General features: G+C 48.5%; 1 protein-coding gene across 2 annotated transcripts; it reads right to left on the reverse strand.

The window, feature by feature from the left end:
• Positions 1-293: 293 nt before the first annotated feature.
• On the reverse strand, positions 294-21,405 carry GDNF (glial cell derived neurotrophic factor). 2 transcript variants are annotated; one of them, XM_084503671.1, is made up of 4 exons: positions 21,275-21,405; positions 19,884-20,257; positions 18,460-18,657; positions 294-2,499 (listed from the first exon to the last, which is right to left on the reverse strand). In XM_084503671.1, the coding sequence occupies exons 3-4, from the start codon at positions 18,629-18,631 to the stop codon at positions 2,015-2,017; spliced, it is 657 nt and encodes a 218-aa protein (XP_084359797.1). In that variant the 5' UTR covers positions 18,632-18,657; positions 19,884-20,257; positions 21,275-21,405; the 3' UTR covers positions 294-2,014. The 2 variants fall into 2 exon arrangements, with proteins under 2 accessions (XP_084359797.1, XP_084359798.1); XM_084503672.1 differs by having other exon boundaries at positions 18,559-18,657; positions 19,884-21,391.
• Positions 21,406-21,847: the final 442 nt, after the last annotated feature.

A 21,847-nucleotide genomic window follows, 5' to 3' on the forward strand; every position in this document is an offset into this window, starting at 1 on the left:
ATCCCCATGACCCTGCAGGTGGTCTCTGTGCTGCCTCCATCAGCCCAAGAAAGCTGGGGGGTTGGACCCAATGATCTCGTGAAGTCCCTTCCAACCCCTACAATTCTGTGATTTTGTAAAAGCAGCGGAGGTCGCGGATGAATTATATTTTGCAGACAATGCACATCTTTCTAGGTGTGTTCTGGACTTTTTTGTCCACTAGAGTCTTCTTGTCTGGTGCCCGAGGGGCCCAGGGCAAAATGAGTGAGGAGAGTCAAGTCATTGCACGCATGAGATAAAAGGTTGGACCATCCTTTTTGTTTTTCAATTGGGATTTTTTTTTTCTTACTTTTTTTTTTTCTTTTTTGGGTTTTGTGTGAGTTGATGCTTCACCGATTGTCAGGTATGTCTAGAGACCTGCACTGCTGCTCCTTCTAGGAAAATAGTCTCCAGAACGAGCAGGCGGTCAGGTACAAATGCCTTTGCTGTACTATCCCCTTCACTGTAAGGAAACTCAGACTGCTTTGCTGCATGGGTATGATCCTGTAATGTTTCAGTAAATTATATAAAACTCTTTGGTTATTTAACACAATTGTTTACCTGCAGACTATATTAAATCCAGGGCTAACTAATAAGAGGGATTTAACTTTTTCTATATGGAAATACGGAAGGAAAAGCTTAAATAAATACAACAAGAAATTATAAGGCTAAATGTGATTAATTTCCATTTGTCAATAGTTATATGAGGTCAGTTGGCAAAAAGTGTGAGAAAAAAATGTGGCTACATTTTAAATATGACTAGAATTAGTTTGTCTATCAAATGGCTAATGCTGAGCCAAGTGCTGCGACCCTCACTCATGTAGAGCCGTTTGCTCCTCCACTGGTATGACTGCAGTCACTTTCAGAAGTGTTGGTGAACAGGAGAAAGGGCTGCAGACTTTGGCACTACATTCTGTGAACATAATCAGGTTTTTGTTTAAAAGCAAAAAAGGTAAAGTAAGTGATTTTTTGCATTCAAGTTAACACTTTCAAAAGCATGGACCGTTGTTCCCAACTTATTTGTCTCTCTGTATCTTCCAAGCACCTTCTACTTTGGCACCTTTGAAAAGAAACTTTAATAAATAAGGAAAGGAGACTCATTACCGAACTGTAATAAATAACAATAACTTAATCTTAATAAATATCTTCTGTATATTTATGTCTCTGAATGGATGCATTGCATCAAGTAGTCTCTGCTCACTCACAATGACCAAATACAAATGTAGTTACCCAAGTAACATTAGTCCTTTGTAAACCAAAAGAAACACGTTTTGTGTAGGCCAGGCATGTTGTTTCTCTTACTATACTAGGAAGAAGTGCTTAAAAACTCAACTTGTTCTCATAGGTAGCAGAAGAATGAAATCCTACACTTGCTTTGAAGAAACACGAGATGGAAATAACCAAACTTAACCAGTAAGTGGAACTGTTTTGCTTTATACCGATACTGGCCCTGCAGAACTTGAGCCTGGGAATTTTGATTTTTGCCCGATACCATCTTAGATTAATCTCATTATAGTTTAGAAGTGGTCCTAAGTGCTGAGGAACCACCCTTCAACGAGCAACAGCGCAACGTGTCTTTTGGTAGAGCTGAGGGCACAGGGGATGAGCAGGGTACCCATAAGCTGCTCCTCAGCTCAGCTTCCTGGTGCGGGTGGGAGTGACCACACCGCAGTGTGGTACTGCAGGGTTGTGTTTTTAAGCACGTTCCTCATGGATCCGAGTCTCACTGGTGGTGGACTGTGTCAAATGGGAACGGGAGTGCGAACGCCATCCAGCCATTGGCTCTCCACCCAAGCTTTTATTTACTTTCCTGTAGGACTTCAAAAGCCTCCATCTTTTAGGCAGCCTCGCGCTCCCCTGGGCTCCCACGCCCCCTCGCTCTGCGTTCTTGGTCCTCTTTTCTCCATTCTGAGCAGAAGCTTCCCTGGGAACCTTGGTCCCTTTCTTTGCATCATGGCAGGAATGCAAAACTGGAGCTGCCTCCAGTGAGCAAGTGTCAGACACATCCACACCTTTTCGCGGAATGTTTTTTCAGTATGTGGTAAACCAGGTTATCGTCCAAAAAGGACAGGTCGTCATCAAAGGCTGTGGGTCTGCAACAAGCTTGCCTCACTTTGTCATTGACTAGTTTTTTCTTTCGGGTTAAGTTTTTTAAAATTTTGTCATATGTAGTCTCAGCTGCATCACAAGATCCACTGCAATACCGGAAGATGAGCTCTTCTTTGGTTTCGTATCCCAAATCCAAGTCAGTCACATTTAAATGTATTTCTGTTAAGACACATCCCCGATTTTTGCCCTTTTGATTCCTCCTTCCCTTTTTGCTGGAATTCTCTATGTTCATGGCTGCATTTTGCCGGTTCCTCTCCCGCCTGGAAAAAATTGGAGTCTGTTTATCTGGCGACCTCCTCAGTCTTTTAATGGTGGCTTGGATAAAGTCCACTACCTCATCAAACTGATCTGGATAATCCTCTGGCATATTAGCTGTTCGAGAAAGAGAGAAAATGCTTTGTCACATGTCAGTTGTCATGAAGAGAAGTTTGTCAGTTTGTGGCTCAAAAACACAAGACACATGCAAGCTGCCCTGCCCTCTACTTCAGACACGCTAAAACTAAAGGGAATTTGGAAACTCATTTGAAAACTCATGGGGAAAAAGGAATGAGATATGTATGTATCTCTGCAGGTGTCTGCTTATGCTTGGTAGCACTCTGGCTTGTCTTTCAGTATTGGATGAACCTTGTCAAAATTGAGGGAAAGAGAATCATGTCACGATATGAATATTAGTTGTTGGGTGGATGAAGCTACTGTGGAGAGTTACACAAGCTCTTCCTAGCAAGCAGCAAAGGGATGAGGTTTCTTTGAGGCAATTTTGTGTTTGTAATTGTTAGTTGTCTTTTCACACCAGCAGCGGTTAGTATTGCCAAAGCCACCTATTGATAAGGGTTTGGGGCAGGACAGAAGGAGAAATTTCCTGGGGTGCCAGGCTAAGCTATTATTCTTGGCTGGATGCCTGTTTTTTAATGCTTTTAGAGGATAATTACTATCAGAGCTTTTGAAAATTATCTTGTAGAACTATTTTGTATCACCAGATGCTTATTAGACTGAGTAGAAATAGGTTGGAAAAGAAGTATTATGTTAATTTTCAAGGGAAATTTTATTAATGCATTTTCTTTCTATGAAGTTAAATTACCTATTTCATTTTTCACTTGATATGTACTCTACCAGAGACAAATTATTCAAGTAAATTAAATGTTAAAGGCAATGAAATGTTTTGACACTAGTAGAACGAACCTCTTCAAGGAGGGTGAAATTGAATATGTTCTTCTGAAATGTTCTGAGATTTCAGTTTTTTCATCATGATTTGGAATAACATCATATCTGAAATCTTCCCATGGACTAAATGCCTCAGTGTGATTTGTTTTAGTGAAGACAGTGATTTAATGACAGGTCAGGCTGTCAGGGGCCCATATCTAGATGCCTTTATTTTGTATTATTAATGAATGTATCTTAAATACTTAAATAACATTGCAGTATTAAGATTTTTTTCTCCCATTCTTATTGCCAAAAATTGAGTCTTTGAAGACTCACTTCTTTTGCCGGAAAACGTAAGAAGATGCTTCTTTCTGTACTTAACTCCTAAGTGCGTACCTGCATAGTAGACTGGTTTCACACACCACAAGGGTCTAAAAGGGCTCCAGAAGGACCTCTACAAATGTCCCACGAACTGCAAATACTGGGAAAAAATATGCCTGATGTGTTGTTCCTGTCACACAGATGAGACAGGAACAGCTCTGCAGGCAACAGCTCTGTGCCACATTTCCCTAATGAGCACTATAACAGACAAGAGCCCTGGTGGGAGACCAGGCAGCAAATGTTCACAGCCCAGATGTGAATGCATTGACCCTGTTCACAGAAGTGGGGAAGGCACAAGGCTGCCTCCCATTGCAGCAAGATGTGAGCTCTGTTAGTGTAAAAGTCTGCTGAAACACAGCGTGTCTGCACTTAAGGATGAGTACAGATCCTTTCCCAAAGCAGCCACATCCCAGTGGCACCCTTCACAATCACAGAGGGATGGATCAGAAATACACAGCTTCTCATGGGTGGCTTCCACAAAATAGTGCAGATTGGTAAAAGAGTAATGAAGGCAGGTGATCGTGTACCTTCACATAAAGAGGGTGACACATGGGAAGTGGGATGCTATAAACTGAAGAGTTTGGAACCGGGAAAAGTGAATTCCACTTTGCTTTACAGGTATCCTTGCTAAAGGCAACAGCCACTAACACCTGTGGCTCTGAAGAGATGCAAAGAAGGGATATCTGCTAACCTACACAGCCATATGGGACCTGAACAAGGCAGGGTCCTGTGCCAAGCCCCATAGTCTTGTCCACCAATGGCAAGTGCACCCTTTGGGCACTCCTTTGCTGCTACCTCTGTATCAGGTACCAAAACACCCACTGATAGCCATACCTACTGGAGGGGGTAGCATGGGTAGGTGCATCCATTGAATGCACTGCCTGGTTCTTGCAGGACAAGCTGGTCTGTCCACGCCATATGAACACAGCCCTCCTGAGCAAGGTCCTGATCAAGGTGGTAGGTAGGCTACATTCCTTAAAGGCAAGAGGAGGTAGACTCCATGCTAGACCCAGTCAAGAAAGACAACCCACTTGGAACTGGCCCAACGTCCAATGATGAAATACAAGGATGTCCCTGGCACAGACGGATGGAGAAGGCTTTGGCAGGAGGCACTTGCTCTTGTTGCTGTGAGACTGGGCAGCTTCTAGGTTTCTTACACAGAATCTCACTTATAACCCATGGGGAAAGATCTCTCTCCCTGATGAGATAGCTCTGGCTGTGCCATTCTCTACTCTCACTCTGAAATTACCCCACTCGTACTACTGTGACTACCCCAGCCCATACATCTGCCACATACTCCTGTCCCAATCCTTGTAGCAAATGTGACATGAGACCAAAACACAACAATCAGGGAAGCATACCAGGGTTCAGCAAAACCCATGCAGCAGTCAACCATCAGGAAAAGGATGGGAGATTGTTACAGGGAAACCCAGCCTGGAGATCCTTGTCTGAAACCTTCAGCCTCATACTTATCTCAAGCCTGGTATGCTGCTGATGCAGCGTGGGAAGTGTTTCCTCCCATCTAAGAAGAGAGAAGCAAAACTGTGGATTACCTGAATAAATAAAACCCAGCTGGGCATACTGTTTTTAAACTGCTTGCAGTTCAGGTGCAAAGATGTCACTCACCCCTGTGACGGTGCTATGTGCAGGAGTCTACTTGGTTTACTAATGTTAACCTGATGGCTATAGGGTTGAAGCACTGTCCTATTCAAGCCAGTGAAATACACCCTGGAGAGCAGACAAAGAGGGGAAAAGGCCCATGCTGTAGACTGTGCCCCATTTGGAGCCCATGCTGTCACTTGTCCTGGTTCATGCAAGATGACGACCCCAGCTACAACAAGGGAGCTAATGTCACTGAAAGCCTTCTGCACTGTAAAGTGGTCTGTGATATTAAGAGGGAGGAAACATGCCGTAGAGGAGACCTATGCAACACTAACGCAGGCATGAGCTGTCAACACAGGAGAAGGTGGAAGCAGAAGAGAAAAAGTAGACAAATAACCAAGCCAACTGAGCAACAACTAGAGGAGCCCTACCTATGCACATGGACTTGCTGCAACCAGAACATGGGGTAATTAGCAGCATGACTGACTCCACTGATCTCACCAGGGCTCTAACATAAACCACACAGGAAGAAGGACTCTGAGCTGCAATCAGGGATGAAGTGTGCGTGGCCAATGCAGATAAAGGAGCTGGAGATCCCTGCTCAGCTCATCCCCTCTTGCAACATCAGGCCACTTGGGAGACTCACTGGGAGGGCTGCCAGCACTGTGAGTATGATGAATGCCAATATGCTGTCTCAGGGGTGGACTTCCCCTTCAGCCCAGGGAATTGGAAAACATCCCAAGCAGATATCCAAATCAGTCCAGAGGACTCCTGCAGTGACCATCAGTATTTGGGAATTACATCACCGGAAGAAGGAGGAGGCATGCAGGTGATATTTGGGAACCTGTGGGAATGGTGGGCACGTAGCCTTCCTTGAGGAAGTGTGCTGGACCTGTCAGCCCTGGACAGCGTCTGCCTACCTACCACTGCACATGCTGTTACAGGACTATGTGTCTACATGATTTTAAACACAATGGCAGCTGTGTTACCGGGCCATGTGGTGAATCCTTGCAAGCTGTCATAAGCAACAACACCCTCTACCTGTGGAGCCCAAACTTGTCACTATCAATGCAGTGATGTGCCTTTTGGCATGGACCTGTGCTCTTGGCACAGCATCAAGTGCAGCTGGACCCAATGACCACTAAGTGATGGGCCCAAGCAGTGGTAATTACACTGACTGGAGTGGCTTGGTGCTAGTTTTCTGCATATCCACTAAGAGTGGCTTGCAGGGTTTTGACAGCCAGGACAGCCTGTAAAAAAAAAAGCTGAAGTAGGATGCTGGGCAACCAAGCAGAAATGCTGTCATTAACAAAAACTGTGATGGGCTGAAACAAGGCACTAGAGGTAAGTGCTAAGTTACCACCAGATATCATACATGAATAAACAATAACCACTGACCAAGGACTAAGAACCATACAAGGCTAACAGCAGGGAAGGCAAAGAAAGACAGTAGGACAATCCCAGCCTGAGGTTCACTCAGTAGATGTGCTCCAGAGATGCTGAGAGAGCTCACCACACCACAGCCACTGCATGATGAGCACTTGTTTGGTCCATGCACTGCATAAGTGATGCTGGAGGTGAAGGGGTGCTGGGCTGTGCGGCCAGAGAACACCAGCACACTCTGAGGGGCTGCCTTGGCATCTAATGCTGGTTTGTACCCTGAAAACAGGCACTCGATTCAGACATGATCTCCTTTAGTTAGTCACCCCTCTGTTGCAAACAGTTTGAAAACCATTTATAGTCTCAGAACGAAAGTCTACAGCCTGGCAGCTTTGCTTCTCTAATGCACAACACTGCATAGACCGTGCTGGCTTAACTGTGCAGTAGGAAGGGCTTTCTGTGGGGACTTCACATCCCTGTGAAAAAAAAAAGATTATTATCCCTACCTATAAAACACACAGTTGGCACGTGCATTTGTGTGTTATATTTGCACATACACATGTACAAATACATATAATTACATACACACACATTTTTTTCAAAACAAACTGATTTACTGACAACACCTCCCTTCTGGTGGAAAAGCTGAGAGAACAAACATGACAGATGCTTGTCAAGCTGTACAAAGTGCTAGCAGAAAATGCTCAGACACTACGGCAACAAAAGCAGCAAAATCTTTTCTGAGCAGCAGTCCCTGGTCGCTGACTCCAGGGTGTAAAAGAATCAAAATTAAAAAATCTGAAGCCATCTAGGATAGGATAAAGTGGGACAGGATAGCCCACAACAGCATGTGCTCAATACAGGTTAGTAAGGTTGGCCCATATGTGCATCGCTGTGACAAACCTCAAAGCAGGCATTCCCTGGGGGAGAGACATCCTGGACATATAAAATTTCCCTTGGGTGTCACTTGGCCTCTGTGTATCTTGCCCACAGCATGGGAGAAGGGCTCACAGACCCCAGGGGGCAATGTGACAAGGCTGAGCCCCACTGTTTACAACAGGGTGCCACGAAGACTCACAAGACTGGTGTAAAGTCATGAGGTTTTGCTTGGGGTTTACACCATGTTTTTGAGAGCCGCTTCCTGACTGTTGACCTCTCGGAATACCAGCCTGCTGAGTCTCTCCTTCCCATGGCACTAAACCTCTTGTCCTACTTACTCTGCCCTTGACCCTCTCACATTCCAGTTACAGACATGCTTTAGCATCACCACTGCCTAGCACCCTGTCAGCAGGAGCATGGGGCAGGCAGCGGTGCCCTGGCAGGAGCTGTGGCAAAGTGCATGTGTCCTGCTCCTGCTCACAGTCACAGAATGGTTTGGGTTGGAAGGGGCCTTAAACATCACCAGTTCCAGACCCCTGCCATGGGCAGGGACATCTCCCAGGACACATCCCACCAGACCAGGCTGCTAAAAGCGCCATCCAGCCTGGCCTTGAACACTTCCAGGGATGGGACAGCCACACTTCACTCTCTTGCAGCTACCTCTTTCAATGCTGTCCCAAAGACCTGACCTCTCAGCTAGGAAAAGGCAGAGACTTCTCCTCTGCTGGCAACCACAGCATGAGTGTGCCTTCTACTGCTGGAGTGTCAAGAGCAGGGGCTATGAATGGCAGCCACTCTGCTTTGAGGCAGCTCTGTCTTCCATGTCCAGATGAACCAGGGCTGTTGATCTGCCAGAAGTTTCTCTAAGGATCAGAAAAATAGTAAAAATGCAAAGAAGGAAAGAATGAAACACCATAGGACTGCTAAACACAGGCATCTGGAAAGTGACCAGGCTGGGAGGAGAGCTGGTCAACATCAAATATCCCAAACCCTGGGAGTCAAACAAAAGTAAAGATGTGAGACCCATTTTAAGTAAGATGCTTAGAAAACAAGAATATTTGCACCTTCTGTTTGCTGTCTGCAAGCTGTCTGCTTTCTTTTTTAACCTTTAGGTTCAAAACACTTAGGACACAATCAGATTACAATTTTGACCCAGGTTAGGAACTTCCCAGTTGAATGCATGATGAAATTCTTGCCTCGCAGCTGCTCCCCAGAACCTGAGGCTTTGACCTTCCTGTCTCCAGCATGGTCCCGTGTCCCCTGGGCACAATAAAAGCTGGCAATGGGTGCAGGCTCCTGCAGCAAACACCCCCAGAGCTCCCCACCAGTCCCTGCAGAAAGCCAACCCATAACCCTGCATGCAGGGAAATGTGCCTTCCTCTGGGCACTTTCTCTGCTGCAGCCCCAGAGCCTGCTGTTGCATTTCCAATTAATTAGAGACACCGTGTGCCAGCGGGGCAGGGATCTGGTGCCTGCGCTTTTTAGAACACTAAACAGTGGTCAGACAGACTCACACATAAGGTAGGTCTAAATGAATATCCAAAGCAAGCTTGTCACATTCTAAGGAACACTGTTTCCATTAAGGAAAAAATGGACATTTTATTTCTTTCTGTTCAAATGGGATCAAAATTACATTTTGTAAAACTATTCCTTTGGTTTCACTAGCAACAGATTTATTTTAAAGCCAAATATTCCCCTGCAGTGGCAGTAACCCAGCATGGTAGAGCAAGAAACCCTCGGTTTGTACCTGACCACAAATTGGTTTCAGTGGGAACAGATGGATCTTCAGCTTTTGAGAAAAAAAAAAAAATCCAGTTACTCATTTTGGTGCCTGGTTATGGATTTAAAAGGCTAACTACAGTCTCTTCTAACCATGCTGTTTATTATGGCTTACAAGAAAGTCTGAAGTTCTATTAACTGCAAAATAATAATTATAGAAGCAGGTTTTCCTTTTTATTCCCAATCTCATAAAACTTGAAGTTTAAAGGTATTGGGAACTGTATTTATGGAATCATTTTCTCTACTGATCTTTGGAAAACATAATCATGTCACTGCAGGATCAGCTGACACTCTGCATGTCCTGAGTAAAAGTGATTGAATAAAACTCACATAAGGTATACTAAAAATGATAAAATTGTACTTTTGTTTTACATTGTATCTTTTATGCATATATTTGTGGTATTGTGTAACGACTACATCAAAACATCATGCTAAACATTTAATACAATTACCAGGATAATATTTCACTTAAACACAGCTGTCTTTCAGTTAGAGAGGTTCAAATAGCAGCATTCAGACTCTTGTTTAAAGTAAGATTTCAAAGTCCAAGGGATTTAATCCAGCTAATTATAATGATAAGCACTATTTAGAAAACCCAGATCCAGATCTGTGTTAACATCAAATGGCCCTTTTTCAAAAACAGTTCTGGTACTTTCATCTGGGCCCTTAACTAAAATATTTTAATTTCCTTTCTTTCCTGGTTAATTTTAAGTTTCCTCCAAAGTTATAATCACAAAGATGTTTGTTCTTAGATCATTTGTTGGTGGGAAATATACAAGTCATGTGCCTCTAATTATAACTGCAATGAACCAGCCTCATGTTTTCACTGCTTATGAAGATGACTCTGGTATACCATTTATTCATTAATTATTTTATTCTTAGCTTGCTTTGTTGCAATTTTTTTCAGGTACTTATCATAGTGGACAAGCCCTACAACACAGAGTCTCTCCATCTCATACTACAAAGGCATATTTTAGGAGACCCTTGGGGTAATCTGTTTGTGGAAGTGTGACCTTAGCGAGCCAAAAATACTCATGTTATGATCATTCTTCTTTGTAAATAAAATGTGAACTATGATGGGGATGAAATATGTATTTTACTGAAAATTAAGTACTTGTGAAAACAAAGCTTATCACGCAGGCTTTAAATGAAAGCCAGTTGCTAAAACTAGTTACACTAAAAAGTTTTCAGGATTTAAACAATTAAAACACCACTTCTTTGAAGAATGACTTTGCTTTCATGCCTTGCATGAAAATCTGTAAGGCATAATTGCCTTGTGAAGTGAAATGGAAACCAGTTGGTTGTGTCCATTAGGTAACAGAGCATCAAAGACAGCAGGTCACCTCATCTCTAAATGTTTAATACAGTTCTGGTTCAGTGCCTTGCTCCCTGCCAGCTCCCAGGAAACACCACGTCCCTGCTCACATGCAGAAAGGTCTCAGAAATGGAGCCTGCCGCTGGTGTCACTTGTCTCTCATCAGGGCAAAGGGCTAAGTAACTTGGCTAAGTAACCTGGCGCCACTCACACCAGTCAGGTATGATAAGGCAGTACTAGAAACAGGCACGGGGTTCAACAAGATGTGCTTGTTCCTCATGGAGCAGACAATTTTCTGTTTGTAGCTCACCAGCTCACCCTGCCAATTCCCATATGTTGGTCACAGTGCTGAACCTCCAGAGTACTTCATATTTTCACATTACCGTGCTTGGTGCTTCCCCTTGCATCTTTTTTCTTGCTTTCTCACATGTATGAGATGCTCAGTCTCCCCAGGGAACCTCACTCTGTGGTTCCCAGCAGGAGAAGATAAGGTAGGAACAACAAGACCATCACAACTGCTGCCAGTGGGGGAATGGTTTGGTAACAGGAAGAAAAAGCGAGGCCAGGTGAATTGGTTGAGGTGAAGGAAGCTGTCTTGCAAGCTGACCAGTCCACCAGTGTTTCTTACTCCTAATCTGGTCCAAATGGGAGTCATCCATAAATTTCTGCCTGACCTTGGGGCTGAGCACATCCTCTGGCCTCTCTGGGGGTGGTCAAAGGGGTGTCACATCTTGCAGTCAGGTAGCAAGGGACCAGCAGGTGGCTGTGGTCTCACCTCTGACTGAGAGCTTTGAACAACCAGCTCTGAGGCACCAAGAAACAGACAGCCCTTCATCACTTGCTTCCCAGGTTTTGATACAGCTCCTGCAGTAGCAGCTAGGACTCTGTCCTGGTCTTACTGCACAAGGACCATATTCAAGCACACAAAAGGCAGTCTCTGCACCTGACAAAGTTACAGCACAAACTGTGTAAAAAGGGAAAAAGGAGACAAAGTGGACACCCTCTGCCTGAAGCCAGTGACGGAGCAGGAGCCAAGGCTGGGTGAGGAACATACCTGACCTATTCCCCACCAAATCTCCTCACTAAGGCCTCGTACACCTCCAGATCTGTACCATGCTGCAGATCTAGAGCTTCCCTTGTAAGTTGGGTTTATGCTTAACTCTTGGTTCTGTTCCATCACTGAGACAGTCTTAAAGAAGCCTTAAAGAAGTACTGGGACATGAAACTTGTGACCTCTATTAGTAACAGGGCATGCAGCTAGCTAAGAGGCATGGCATGGAGACTTAAATGGAGGAAACACTGCTGGTAATAAAAAGAAACTCTCTTTGGCACTACTGGGCAGAACTGATCCAGGTCAGCCCTCACATGTCACTAGTAAAACTCCACGTTGGTCACACTGCACCACTTCGGTGCCAGCTCTCTGAACCTGAGCAGGACAACTGATCCAACAGCAGGGGCACCGCTTCCACAACAGCTCAACACAACTCTGACCAAGCAGCTGCACCTGGGATGCTCCTACACTGCATCTCCTGGCTTTAGGGCTGTGCCAAGGAACAAACACGGGCAGCAATGCAGCAGGAAGGGGCCCTGTCCCAGTCTCTGTCCTGGAGCAGAAAAGCACAGCCATGTGATCAAAGCCATGACTGATGAGCCTGCAAGGACAATCTCTGCTGTGGTCAGATTTTGATTTGGACTATAAGTAATAAATTTGCTTCCTGTATTTCGACTTTTTTTTTTTTTTTTTTTTTTCCAATAGGCATGATATGTAAAGTTTTAACATTACAGTTTTGAAAATGTTCTTATTATATTCATCAGTTCATGGATCTCAAGCAGGTGCTCCTGCTCTGCTGCAGGAGATGTCACAGTGGGACTCATCAGATGGTGTCAGTGGCTGCTCAGAGACAGCAAGGCTCTGAAAAGCTCTGCCTCCTTCCAAGCCACTATGCTGGACACATGCCTCCTTGTCAAAAAATTTGTAAGCTGTTGCTGGTTTTGTCAAAGAAATCTGATCTGTTTGGGATGGGAGCAGAGATAGTCCAGATATTTGTCTGTAGCTTGTTAGATGAAGGGGATAAGACCAGCTTGCCTCAAAAAATGTGGCCACCTGAGAAGTTCTGGCACACCTGCTGTACCACTGCCTTGCCCACATGCAGAAAAACAAGTATTTTGCAGAAAAACAAGTATTTTGAATCCAGTGTTTGCTTCTTTCTAAGACTCAATAATCATTAAAGCATTTGTACGAGTCGCACTGAATTCAAAGAAATGTGCCTGCAGTTTTCAGTGTAAGCGCTGTGCCAATAGATACAGACCAAAGCAAAAGATTAAATATCTGCTAAGTCATACACTGTGGCTTTTTTCCTTAAAAAATTGCTGATATTTGAAATGTCTTACATAATTCATTTTCTGTCCTTGATCTTAAAACCAGACATATTTTGTATCTTAATGCTTTGTTTGTACCTGCCTCAAATATATCTTTTTGATTCTATTTTCTTTCTTCTCTCTGTAAGCAAGACTGGATTGCCAAAAATCATTGAAATCTTTCCTTTGGTTCCCCTTACCAAGTAGTATTTGCTCAGAAACTACAGCTGTTTTTGTCAAAAAAAAAATGACCACCCTGCAGTGTTAACCATTCTACCAGCACTAGTGTGTCAGTGGACTCATTAGATGTCTGATGATCCTGAACATTGTTATGCCACAATATTTAGTATTCTCACTTATTACTTGTCATTAACATATTGCTATGGAAGTACGAGAATCTTCAGCAAGTGTCATTACGTGGGGTTTGGCCTGTGTACTCCAAGTTTTAAGTTACAGTTTCTTGGTAGTGTGTGTGTGTTGGGGAGGGACGAGGACTGGGTATTTGCACTAGATCATAGAATCATAGAAACATTAGGGTTTGAAAAGACCACCAAGATCATCTGGTCCTACCACCACCCTACTACCAATGTCACCCACTAAACCATGTCCCTAAGCACCACGTCCAACCTTTCCTTAAATACCCCCAGGGATGGTGACTCTACCACTTCCCTGGGCAACCCGTCCCAGTGCCTGACTGCTCTTTCTGAGAAGAAATGTCTCCTCATTTCCAACCTGAACCTCTCCTGCCACAGCTTGAGGCCATTCCCTCTAGTCTCATCACTGGTTACCTGTGAGAAGAAGTCAACCCCCAGCTCCCCACACCTTCCTTTCAGGGAGCTGGAGAGAGCAATAAGGTCTCCCCTGAGCCTCCTCCAGACTAAAAAACCCCAGTCTCCTCAGCCGCTCCTCACAGGGCTTGTGTTCCAGACCCTTCACCAGCTTTGTAGCCCTTCTCTGGACATGCTCCAGGGCCTTGATGTCCTTATTGTACTGAGGGGCCCAAAGCTGAACACAGTACTTGAGGTGCGGCATCACCAGAGCTGAGTACAGGGGGACAATCACCTCCCTGGTCCTGCTGGCTGCACTGTTCCTGACACAAGCCAGGATGCCATTGGCCTTGGCCACCTGGGCACACTGCTGGCTCATGTTCAGGTGAGCATTGATTTTGATGGGTGGGACTTGATGACTCCAACAGCTTCTCTCAGCTTCTGTAACTTTAAATATTCTATATCTGCCTTATGCAGGAATACTAAAACTTACAAGTCACTGCAGCCTATCATTTTGAGGATCCTGTTCTAGTGGACAAATACTGACTCTCCCAGCAATCCATCAACAGTCATCACAGAGCTGACAAGGATTTCTAAAATACATTCAAGAGGCCTATGAAAGGTGACCAAGAAATGCATGTTGAGGTATGTTATCTAGCAACCCACATCTGCAAAACATCTAAAAGGATCCACACTTCTACTGGAAAAATTTTGAGGCCCCTAAAATGAAAATGAGCAAAGACATAAAACTTTAAACAAAGGATAACTGTTAAAATGAGAATAAAACCAGATTCTCTTGCATTTCAATCATTTTCTCCTTAGGTCTCTGAACACCCTTCAAGGGAGTATATTCAGGAGATACACGTGACTGCAGCAAGAACAGCTTCTAGGGCTACGCGCATCTGGATTTACCCAGATGTGCCCTAGAATATGTCTTCTAGAATTGTGCACATGAAAAGAAGACAACTTTGAATGCTTGAGATTTCTAAATGCCTAGAAGACCTGGGCGTGCCCATGCACAAACTTTACTATATATATGCTGGCCCAGTGACATACGCGCACTCAGTCTGAGAGTGGCTGGATGCACCGGCTGCACTGGATACACACAGATCGAATGACAAGTGTGGCACCTGCTCGGCTGGGGCAGACAAAAACCTCTCTGATGTATTGCATTTACTGTGCAGGGGCAGGTTGCCTCTGTGGCTTATGGGTGTCTTGCACTAAAGCACATCTGCTGCACTGTGAGGGTTTGGGGCAGGAAAACCTGGACTGAAACATGAGAGTTCTGATTTGTAACACAAACTCTGTCTAATAAATACTGTAGGGAAGGAAATACAATCATTTGGAAGTATAATTTAATATTGTTTTTGCCTTTAGAAGCCTTATAATAGCACTGTTCATTCTAGATACTTCCATTCCAGCTAAATGCAGAATCTTAACATTAAATGCCCCTCGGAGGGGATATGAAGAATGTTTAACAGAGGTATATCGCACTTATAACATGGTGTGCTATGCTATAGCATGACAAAGGAACTCTCAACAACAGTTCACCATCCTGTGGCCATGGAGTAACTCAGTCATTACAATTCAGAGAAACATCTTCTCTGTCTATTAAAAAGAGATATTTTTCATTGATTTTTGCATATGTACTGCTAGTTCTTACTCAAGATGCCCACTAGATCAAGAGACTACATGTCATGTCCTGCATCTTGGGATACTCCAGCCCTCACACATGTGCTGATTATGGCTATACAGGGGCAAGCAGTTACAAAACGTATTTGCTGGGAAACACATATAAGACAAACTAAGTTTTTTTTTTATAGTAATTTAGTTTATATTTGTTCTGTTCATACTCACTATTTAAGCTAACTATGTCCTTCTAACTGCAGACTGTAGCATGAGGGTAACAAAGGAAGTGTTTTCTAACGTTACAAACTCCCCAAGTACTCTTCTTCATGTGAAATAAGCTGTCCCATGAGCACGGATGCCTAAAACACTTAGAAACACTGGGATCATCTCAAATGCACTAGAGTTACAGAGGCTACTCTCACCCCAGCATCCAGTCCAATGAAAAATGCAGAAGACTGCAATTGCCAACACTCTCTGCCCTCTCTAATTACTGTCCTGAACAGCAAAGGTCAGCACATTACACCTGATCAGCCTGGGAGGTTAGGACCTTGCCTGTAGGCTGGAAAGAAGGAAGATTTCCAGCCAACCTGAAAGAGATGGGGTAGCATCAGGTGACCTCAGAGTACTTTGCAGAGAAAGCAATCCCTTTAAATGAGAATGCAGAAAGGTGTCGAGAGCCTGGGAAAACAGATCTGTGCTCCAGCAAGGTGTTTGGCCTTCCCCTCAGAGTGGGGCTTGATCTCACAACCCACCACTGCCCGTGGCATATCAGAGACCTGAGCTACCCCACCCAGCCTGCATGGGGACCACTATAGGGCAGAGCTGTGCACCCCTCTTCAAACACCATAATGTGGCACCCCGTCCTGCTCAGCTTTGTGAGCTGTCTCCCAAAGATGCCATGCTGGCTACCAGCCCCCAGGGGTACCAAGGCATGGCAGGCCCACCAGCAGGCTGTGAGCATGCCTGACGCTGGAAGGAGAAACCAGGAGGTCTATGCAACACAGCTGCCACCCCTCTTATGTACATTGTTCTGTCTCTTCCCCGTTCCAAAGGGTGTGTGGCACTGAATGGTGAGCAGAGAGGAACAAGTGCACCAAGGGCAGGGCTGTGGTTACTCCAACATGGCGCGTAGCCCTTGTTGGCCTGGATGGGATTGGTCTCGCAGGCTACGTGCTTGCAGCCAGCTCTTCAGGCACCACACGCTTTTAAGTCAACAAAAACAGTGTGAAAATGAATCGAAGTATTTCTATGCTTTCTTACAGCTGCCTGTCTCCCCTGACTCACTCGGTTTGGCAACCTGGCTGAGAGCAGAGTCTCCAGCATTTGGGCAAGTGTGCCGTGCTGCTGCTGTGCAAAGATCACAGGAACAGCCTGCGTTTTTCTCAGCTTCTGCTGTGAAGAGCAGCACTGGTATTCTCCCCTCACAGCCAGGCCCATTGGATCCAACAGGATCCACATTAGGAGGTGGAGGCCGAGCTACCAGTCCTTTCTGGAAGGACTGTTCTAGTGGTGCCTAGGAGCCCCCTCTGTCCTGGAAGGAGAGGCTTTGGGACAAGGCTGGCTGTTCACACAGCCACCACACACGTTAACACAGCCCATCTTCCTCCTTGCTTACCCACTCCACAGAAAAAAAAAGGAGGAAACAGTGACAAATTCTGTACTGCTAGCCATACCCTCAAGCTTCTGGCGAGACACCAGCTCATGAGGAACTGTATTCCCAGAGGTAGCTTTTAAGATAGAAGTGGTATTGCATAAATACATCCTCCCTGGAAAGAGGGAGCACTAATGATCTCCTGCCCTGTGCTGCCTCCTCACTAGCACTCTTCTCACCAGAGAGCTGGTGTTGCTGCCAGTCTGTGCTAAAATCACCAGCACAGCACCCACAAAGCTGATCTCTGCCTCTGGTGGGACTACTCAGCACATCAGTACCTTCCCCACCATGGCCGAGCAGCAGGGGACTGGGGTTGGGATTGGAGAGGAGGTGGCAGCCACAGGGGGAAAACACAAGCAAAGAGACAACACAGAGGAGACCAAGTGGAGAACAAGGAGTGGGATGCTGGAGGGCAGATGCAAAGTGGAGCCACAGGGTACAATTCCCTGCTCAGCACCTCCATGCTGCACTAACCCAGCTGCTCCCAGGGAAATCAGCACGGGGCTGCCCGTGGTCAGAGCTGTGACAGCCGCAGGGAAGGACATACCTCCTGGTAAGGAGATAAAAATGAGCCTCGGTCATTGGATTCTCTCTGCTTCGAGCTAGAGGGAAAGGGATGAGCAAGGGCAAAGGGAACAACCTCCAAGCTGTGTCTCTGCCTTTGCCAAGTGGACATCCCCACAATCTGTGTGAGTATCTTGCCGCTTCTTATTGAGCCATATTAATTCCCACTTTAAAAAGCCACCAGTGTTAGCGTAACACTTGCATACCACTGTTAACATCCTGCATCTGCTATTGTAGGAGACCTATTATTAGCGAGGCATTATTATTATCTGTCATTTGGACTGTAAGCTGTCTTACTGTGAGCTAGTTCATGTGGATTGCTCTGCACCAAGCTCCTATCCCCACCACTGCTACTCTTCTGTAAATTTCCACACGGAAACACTGCTTTTGGGATAAGGATCCAAGGAGGATTTAACAAAACTAAGCTGCACTCCAGGATGTGTACAGTGCCTTGCAGCACGGCGCAGTGTCCACCAGGACCCGTGCCCACTGCAGACAGTGAATAACTGCACTGGCAGCCCTGAGCAGCGAGAGGAGGCTGAAGTGGTGGGGAGGGAGTTTCAGCGCCCGCATCACACGGTGCTTGACCCTCCCATGGCTCCTTTGCACAGAATTAACTTCCCCATGTCTCAGGGTTTTTCAAGCAAAGGAATCCTAACACTGCTGGGAAGGAAGGGCTGGACAGGGGGTCACTGCCATCTCCAGCTCCAAGATTTTTAGTATGACTGGGATTGGAGCTGCTGCAGCCAGACAGAGCTGGTGCCCCTGCCTGGGAAAATGCGAGGAGGAAAGCAGGGGGGGGTCCCTTCCTCACCCTGATGCCTGAGCAAAGGGGAGCGGGTTTAGCAAGACAGACAGCGGTGGCTACAAAGGGGAATGTTTCTTACAGTCACTGTGCACAGCATAGGGAGGCGGCAGGCTGATGGGGGAGAGATCGTCTTCAGGCCCCTCTACCACTGAAGGGGGCCCCTCGGGAGGCATCTTACCGGTGGGCAGGGGCGAGGTGGAGACCGTGTTGAGCAGCACCACGCAGACAGCCACAACATCCCATAACTTCATCTTAGATCTCCTTCCAACACGGGCCCCTGGCAGGGAGGAGAGGACGGGTTAGCTCCCAGCTGCTGTGCTCCCCCAGCCCTGTCCCTTCCCTGCCAGCCCTGAGACACCCGGGGGACTCAGCAGGGGCCAACAACCTGCTTGCAGCTGTGCCCCCCCAAACCCTCCTGTCCCCATCCTGTGGGATCTTCTGGTGTGGAAGCGGGGCTGTGGGGTGGCCACCATCCCCTCTAAGCCCAGGCATGCTGCCTGGGGGCAGGCTGGCAGGTCCCAGGGGCCTGCGCCCAGGGCCAGGTGGGTGTCACCATGTCCCCATGCTGGCAGCCAGGTCACCTTGTGCTCATCATCCCCCGGCACCAGGGTACCTGTCCCAGGGCTGAGACAGGGCGGACCCGGCTGGCCTGTGGTGCAAGGCTGCGCAGCTTTGCTGTGCTACGGGCAAACTTTCATTTCCCTCCTCTCTCTGTCCCCAGTCTTTTTCCTTTGCTCTTGCCTTTTAATTTTCCCTGTCCCCTTTTCTTTTTCCCTTTCCTGCTCTCTTTTCTTTTTCCTCCTCACTTTCTCCCCTTTAGTTTTCCCAGTCCACTTTGCTTTCCCCTTTCCCTTTTCTTTTCCTTTTTCTCCTTTCATTTTCTCTGTTCTCTTTCCTTTCCCTTTTCCTGTTCTCACTCTCTTCCTCTTCCCTTTTTCTCCTTTCCTTTTCCTTTACCCCTTATCTTCTTTCCCTTTCATTTTTTTCATTTCCTGCTTCTGTTCCTCTTCTTTGCCTTTCTCTTCCAGTTTCCCTTTCCCCTTCCATCTCCACATTTTCTTTTTTCTTTCCTCCTTCCCTTCTTTTTTTTTTTTTTCCCCCATTTCCCTTTCCTTTAATTTTCCCCTCCTCTCCATTTCCTCCTTATCGTTCTCCTCTCCTTTCCCTTTCCCTTCTCCTTCCCCCGTCCTTTCTCCCTTTCACCCCTTTTTCCCCGCTCCCCCTGCACCCCGACACCCACCTCCCGGAGCCGGCAGCTGCCCCGGGACCGCTTCAGCCCGGCCCGGCCCCGCTGGGCGGCAGCGGAGGGGTCTCACCGGGGGGCTCTGGCCGCGGGGCTCCGACCCCTGCCCGCCGCCGGGGCCGCTGCGCGGAGCCCGTCCAGGCTCGGGCGCTGCCCTCGCACCTCGCCGGCACCGGGGCGCCCCGGGGGGGCGGCCCCGTATCCCCCATCCCGACGAGGGTACCCCTCCCGCCCCGCCGCGACCCCCGCCTCGCCCTCACCTCCGAGCTGGTCTCGTCGGACCCGAGATGGACATCAACGCCGGGGAGCCGAGCGGCCGGACGGGCGATGCATGGGGGGCCAGGTCGGGGTCCGGCCGCCGGGACCCTCTTTTTGCGCGGTGGGGGCAGGCGTGGGGAAGGGGGGCGAGGTCGCGGGTCTGGGTGGAGGCAGAGGGGAGCCGCCAGCACAAGCCAGCCCCGGCGGCCTCCCCCGGCCGCCGCAGGTGCTGTGTCCGCGGCCGGTGCCGGGGTCTGTGCCCGCTGCGGCCCCGGGGCCGCGCTCAGCAGCGGCGGGAGCGGCCCGAGCCGCGGGGAGCGCCGCCTGGCAGCGGGAGCTGGCTCTGGGTGCTGCTCTTGGGACCCTGCCTGGAAATCTGAGAAAGACACTCCATCAACAACTGCGGGGAGTCAGATGAAGACATCAGGGCTCCTGTAACGCCAGCTGGTCCAGCACCGCGGGGAGCCGCGCACCGCTCGGACACGCACGCAACGGCGGGAAGGAGAAAAAAAAAAAAAAAAAAAAAAAAAAAAAAAAAAAAAAAGAAAAAGAAAAAAACGGGGAAAAAAAAAATAAGAGCAGCTGAGGAGGAGGGGAGGGGAAAAAAAATTAAAATCGCACCACCCCCCTCAGCCTGCTGGCAGAATCAGAGGCCGGCGCTGGGATTTGTAGCGCCGGTAGCAGCAGCAGCAGCAGCAGCAGCAGCAGCCAGGCTTCCTCCTGCAGAGCGGGGGTCCCGTCGCGGCGAGAGCTTAGATCCAAGCGGGGAGCGGCGGGGGGCCGGGCCGGTGCCGGGGCTCTCCCCAGCTCCCCGGGAGCCGCCGGGGCTCCGCGGGCGGGGTCGGGGGCGAGGCGAGGCGAGGCGCGGGGGGCTCCGCACCCGCGGGCGGAGGGGAGCGCGGAGCCGGACGCCGGGGCTTTGCCAGGGCGACTCTGCGCCGCAGATGGATTTATAGGGCCCTTTGGCAGTGACGCGCCCTCCGCTGATTCGCTTTCAGACCCAAACACACGCTGGCCCCCCGCACCGGACCCCGCGGAGCCTCCAAATATCTCCCGGCTGAAGTCACCGGCCCGACATACCGTGCGCTGCGCGCCCGGCGGCGCAGCCCCGCGGACACCCGCTTGGCCCCGCAGCGGCCGTGCCGGGCCGTGCCGGGCCGGGGTAACCCAACACCAAGCCTCGGCGGCTGCAGGGGCTCCGGCACGGCCCGGCACGGCCCCCCCCGGTCCCGCCGCCGCCCCCTCCTCGCCCCCCGCCGGCCGCAGGTGCCCCGGGTGCGCTGCGCGGCCCCTGCACGGGGGGCGGCGGCGGGGGGACGCGCGGGAGGCCGCGGCGAAAAGTGGCCGTAAACAGTCTCGGCTTACAGCCCCGCGCCCTGTATTTATGACTCACCCAGTTGTCCGGAGGTATGAGGTCCTCATGTCGCCGGTGCTATGAAATTAACGCGGCGGGCGGCTGGGGAGAGCGCAGGGATTGCGCGCCGGCCAATAAAGCGCTCCGTCTGCACTGCGCTTCTTCCTTTTTTCTTTATGATTTTTGTTGTTTGTTGTTGTTGTTTGGTTTGGGTTTTGGATTTGGCGTGCGGATACGGCTGGGATGGGGCGGCGGGACCCCGCGGGGCACCGGAGCCCAGCAACGAGGGACACCGGGGGGCACCGGGGGGACGAGCCCGGCGCCGGGCACGGCCGGGCCGGCGGCAGAGCTGTCACCGAAAGCTGATGCCCGGCCGCGGGATCCTTCCAGCCTCCCCTCCGCGGGGTGTGCGTGTGGCTCTGGCTCCGCATTCACACGGCTGTGTGCGCGCCGGATCGCCCCTCTCTACCGGGGAAGGCAAGAGGCTCCCGGGACCCCCCGACGGGGATCGTGCTCGGCCCCACACATCCCCACGCATCCGCACACACCCAACATCCCTGTCCGCCGGGGTTGCTGCGGTGGGGACGGCCACGGCAGCTGACGGGGGTCCGG

The sequence above is a fragment of the Aythya ferina genome (genome assembly GCF_964211825.1).
Source record: "Aythya ferina genome assembly, chromosome: Z".
Classification (NCBI taxonomy): Eukaryota; Metazoa; Chordata; class Aves; order Anseriformes; family Anatidae; genus Aythya; species Aythya ferina.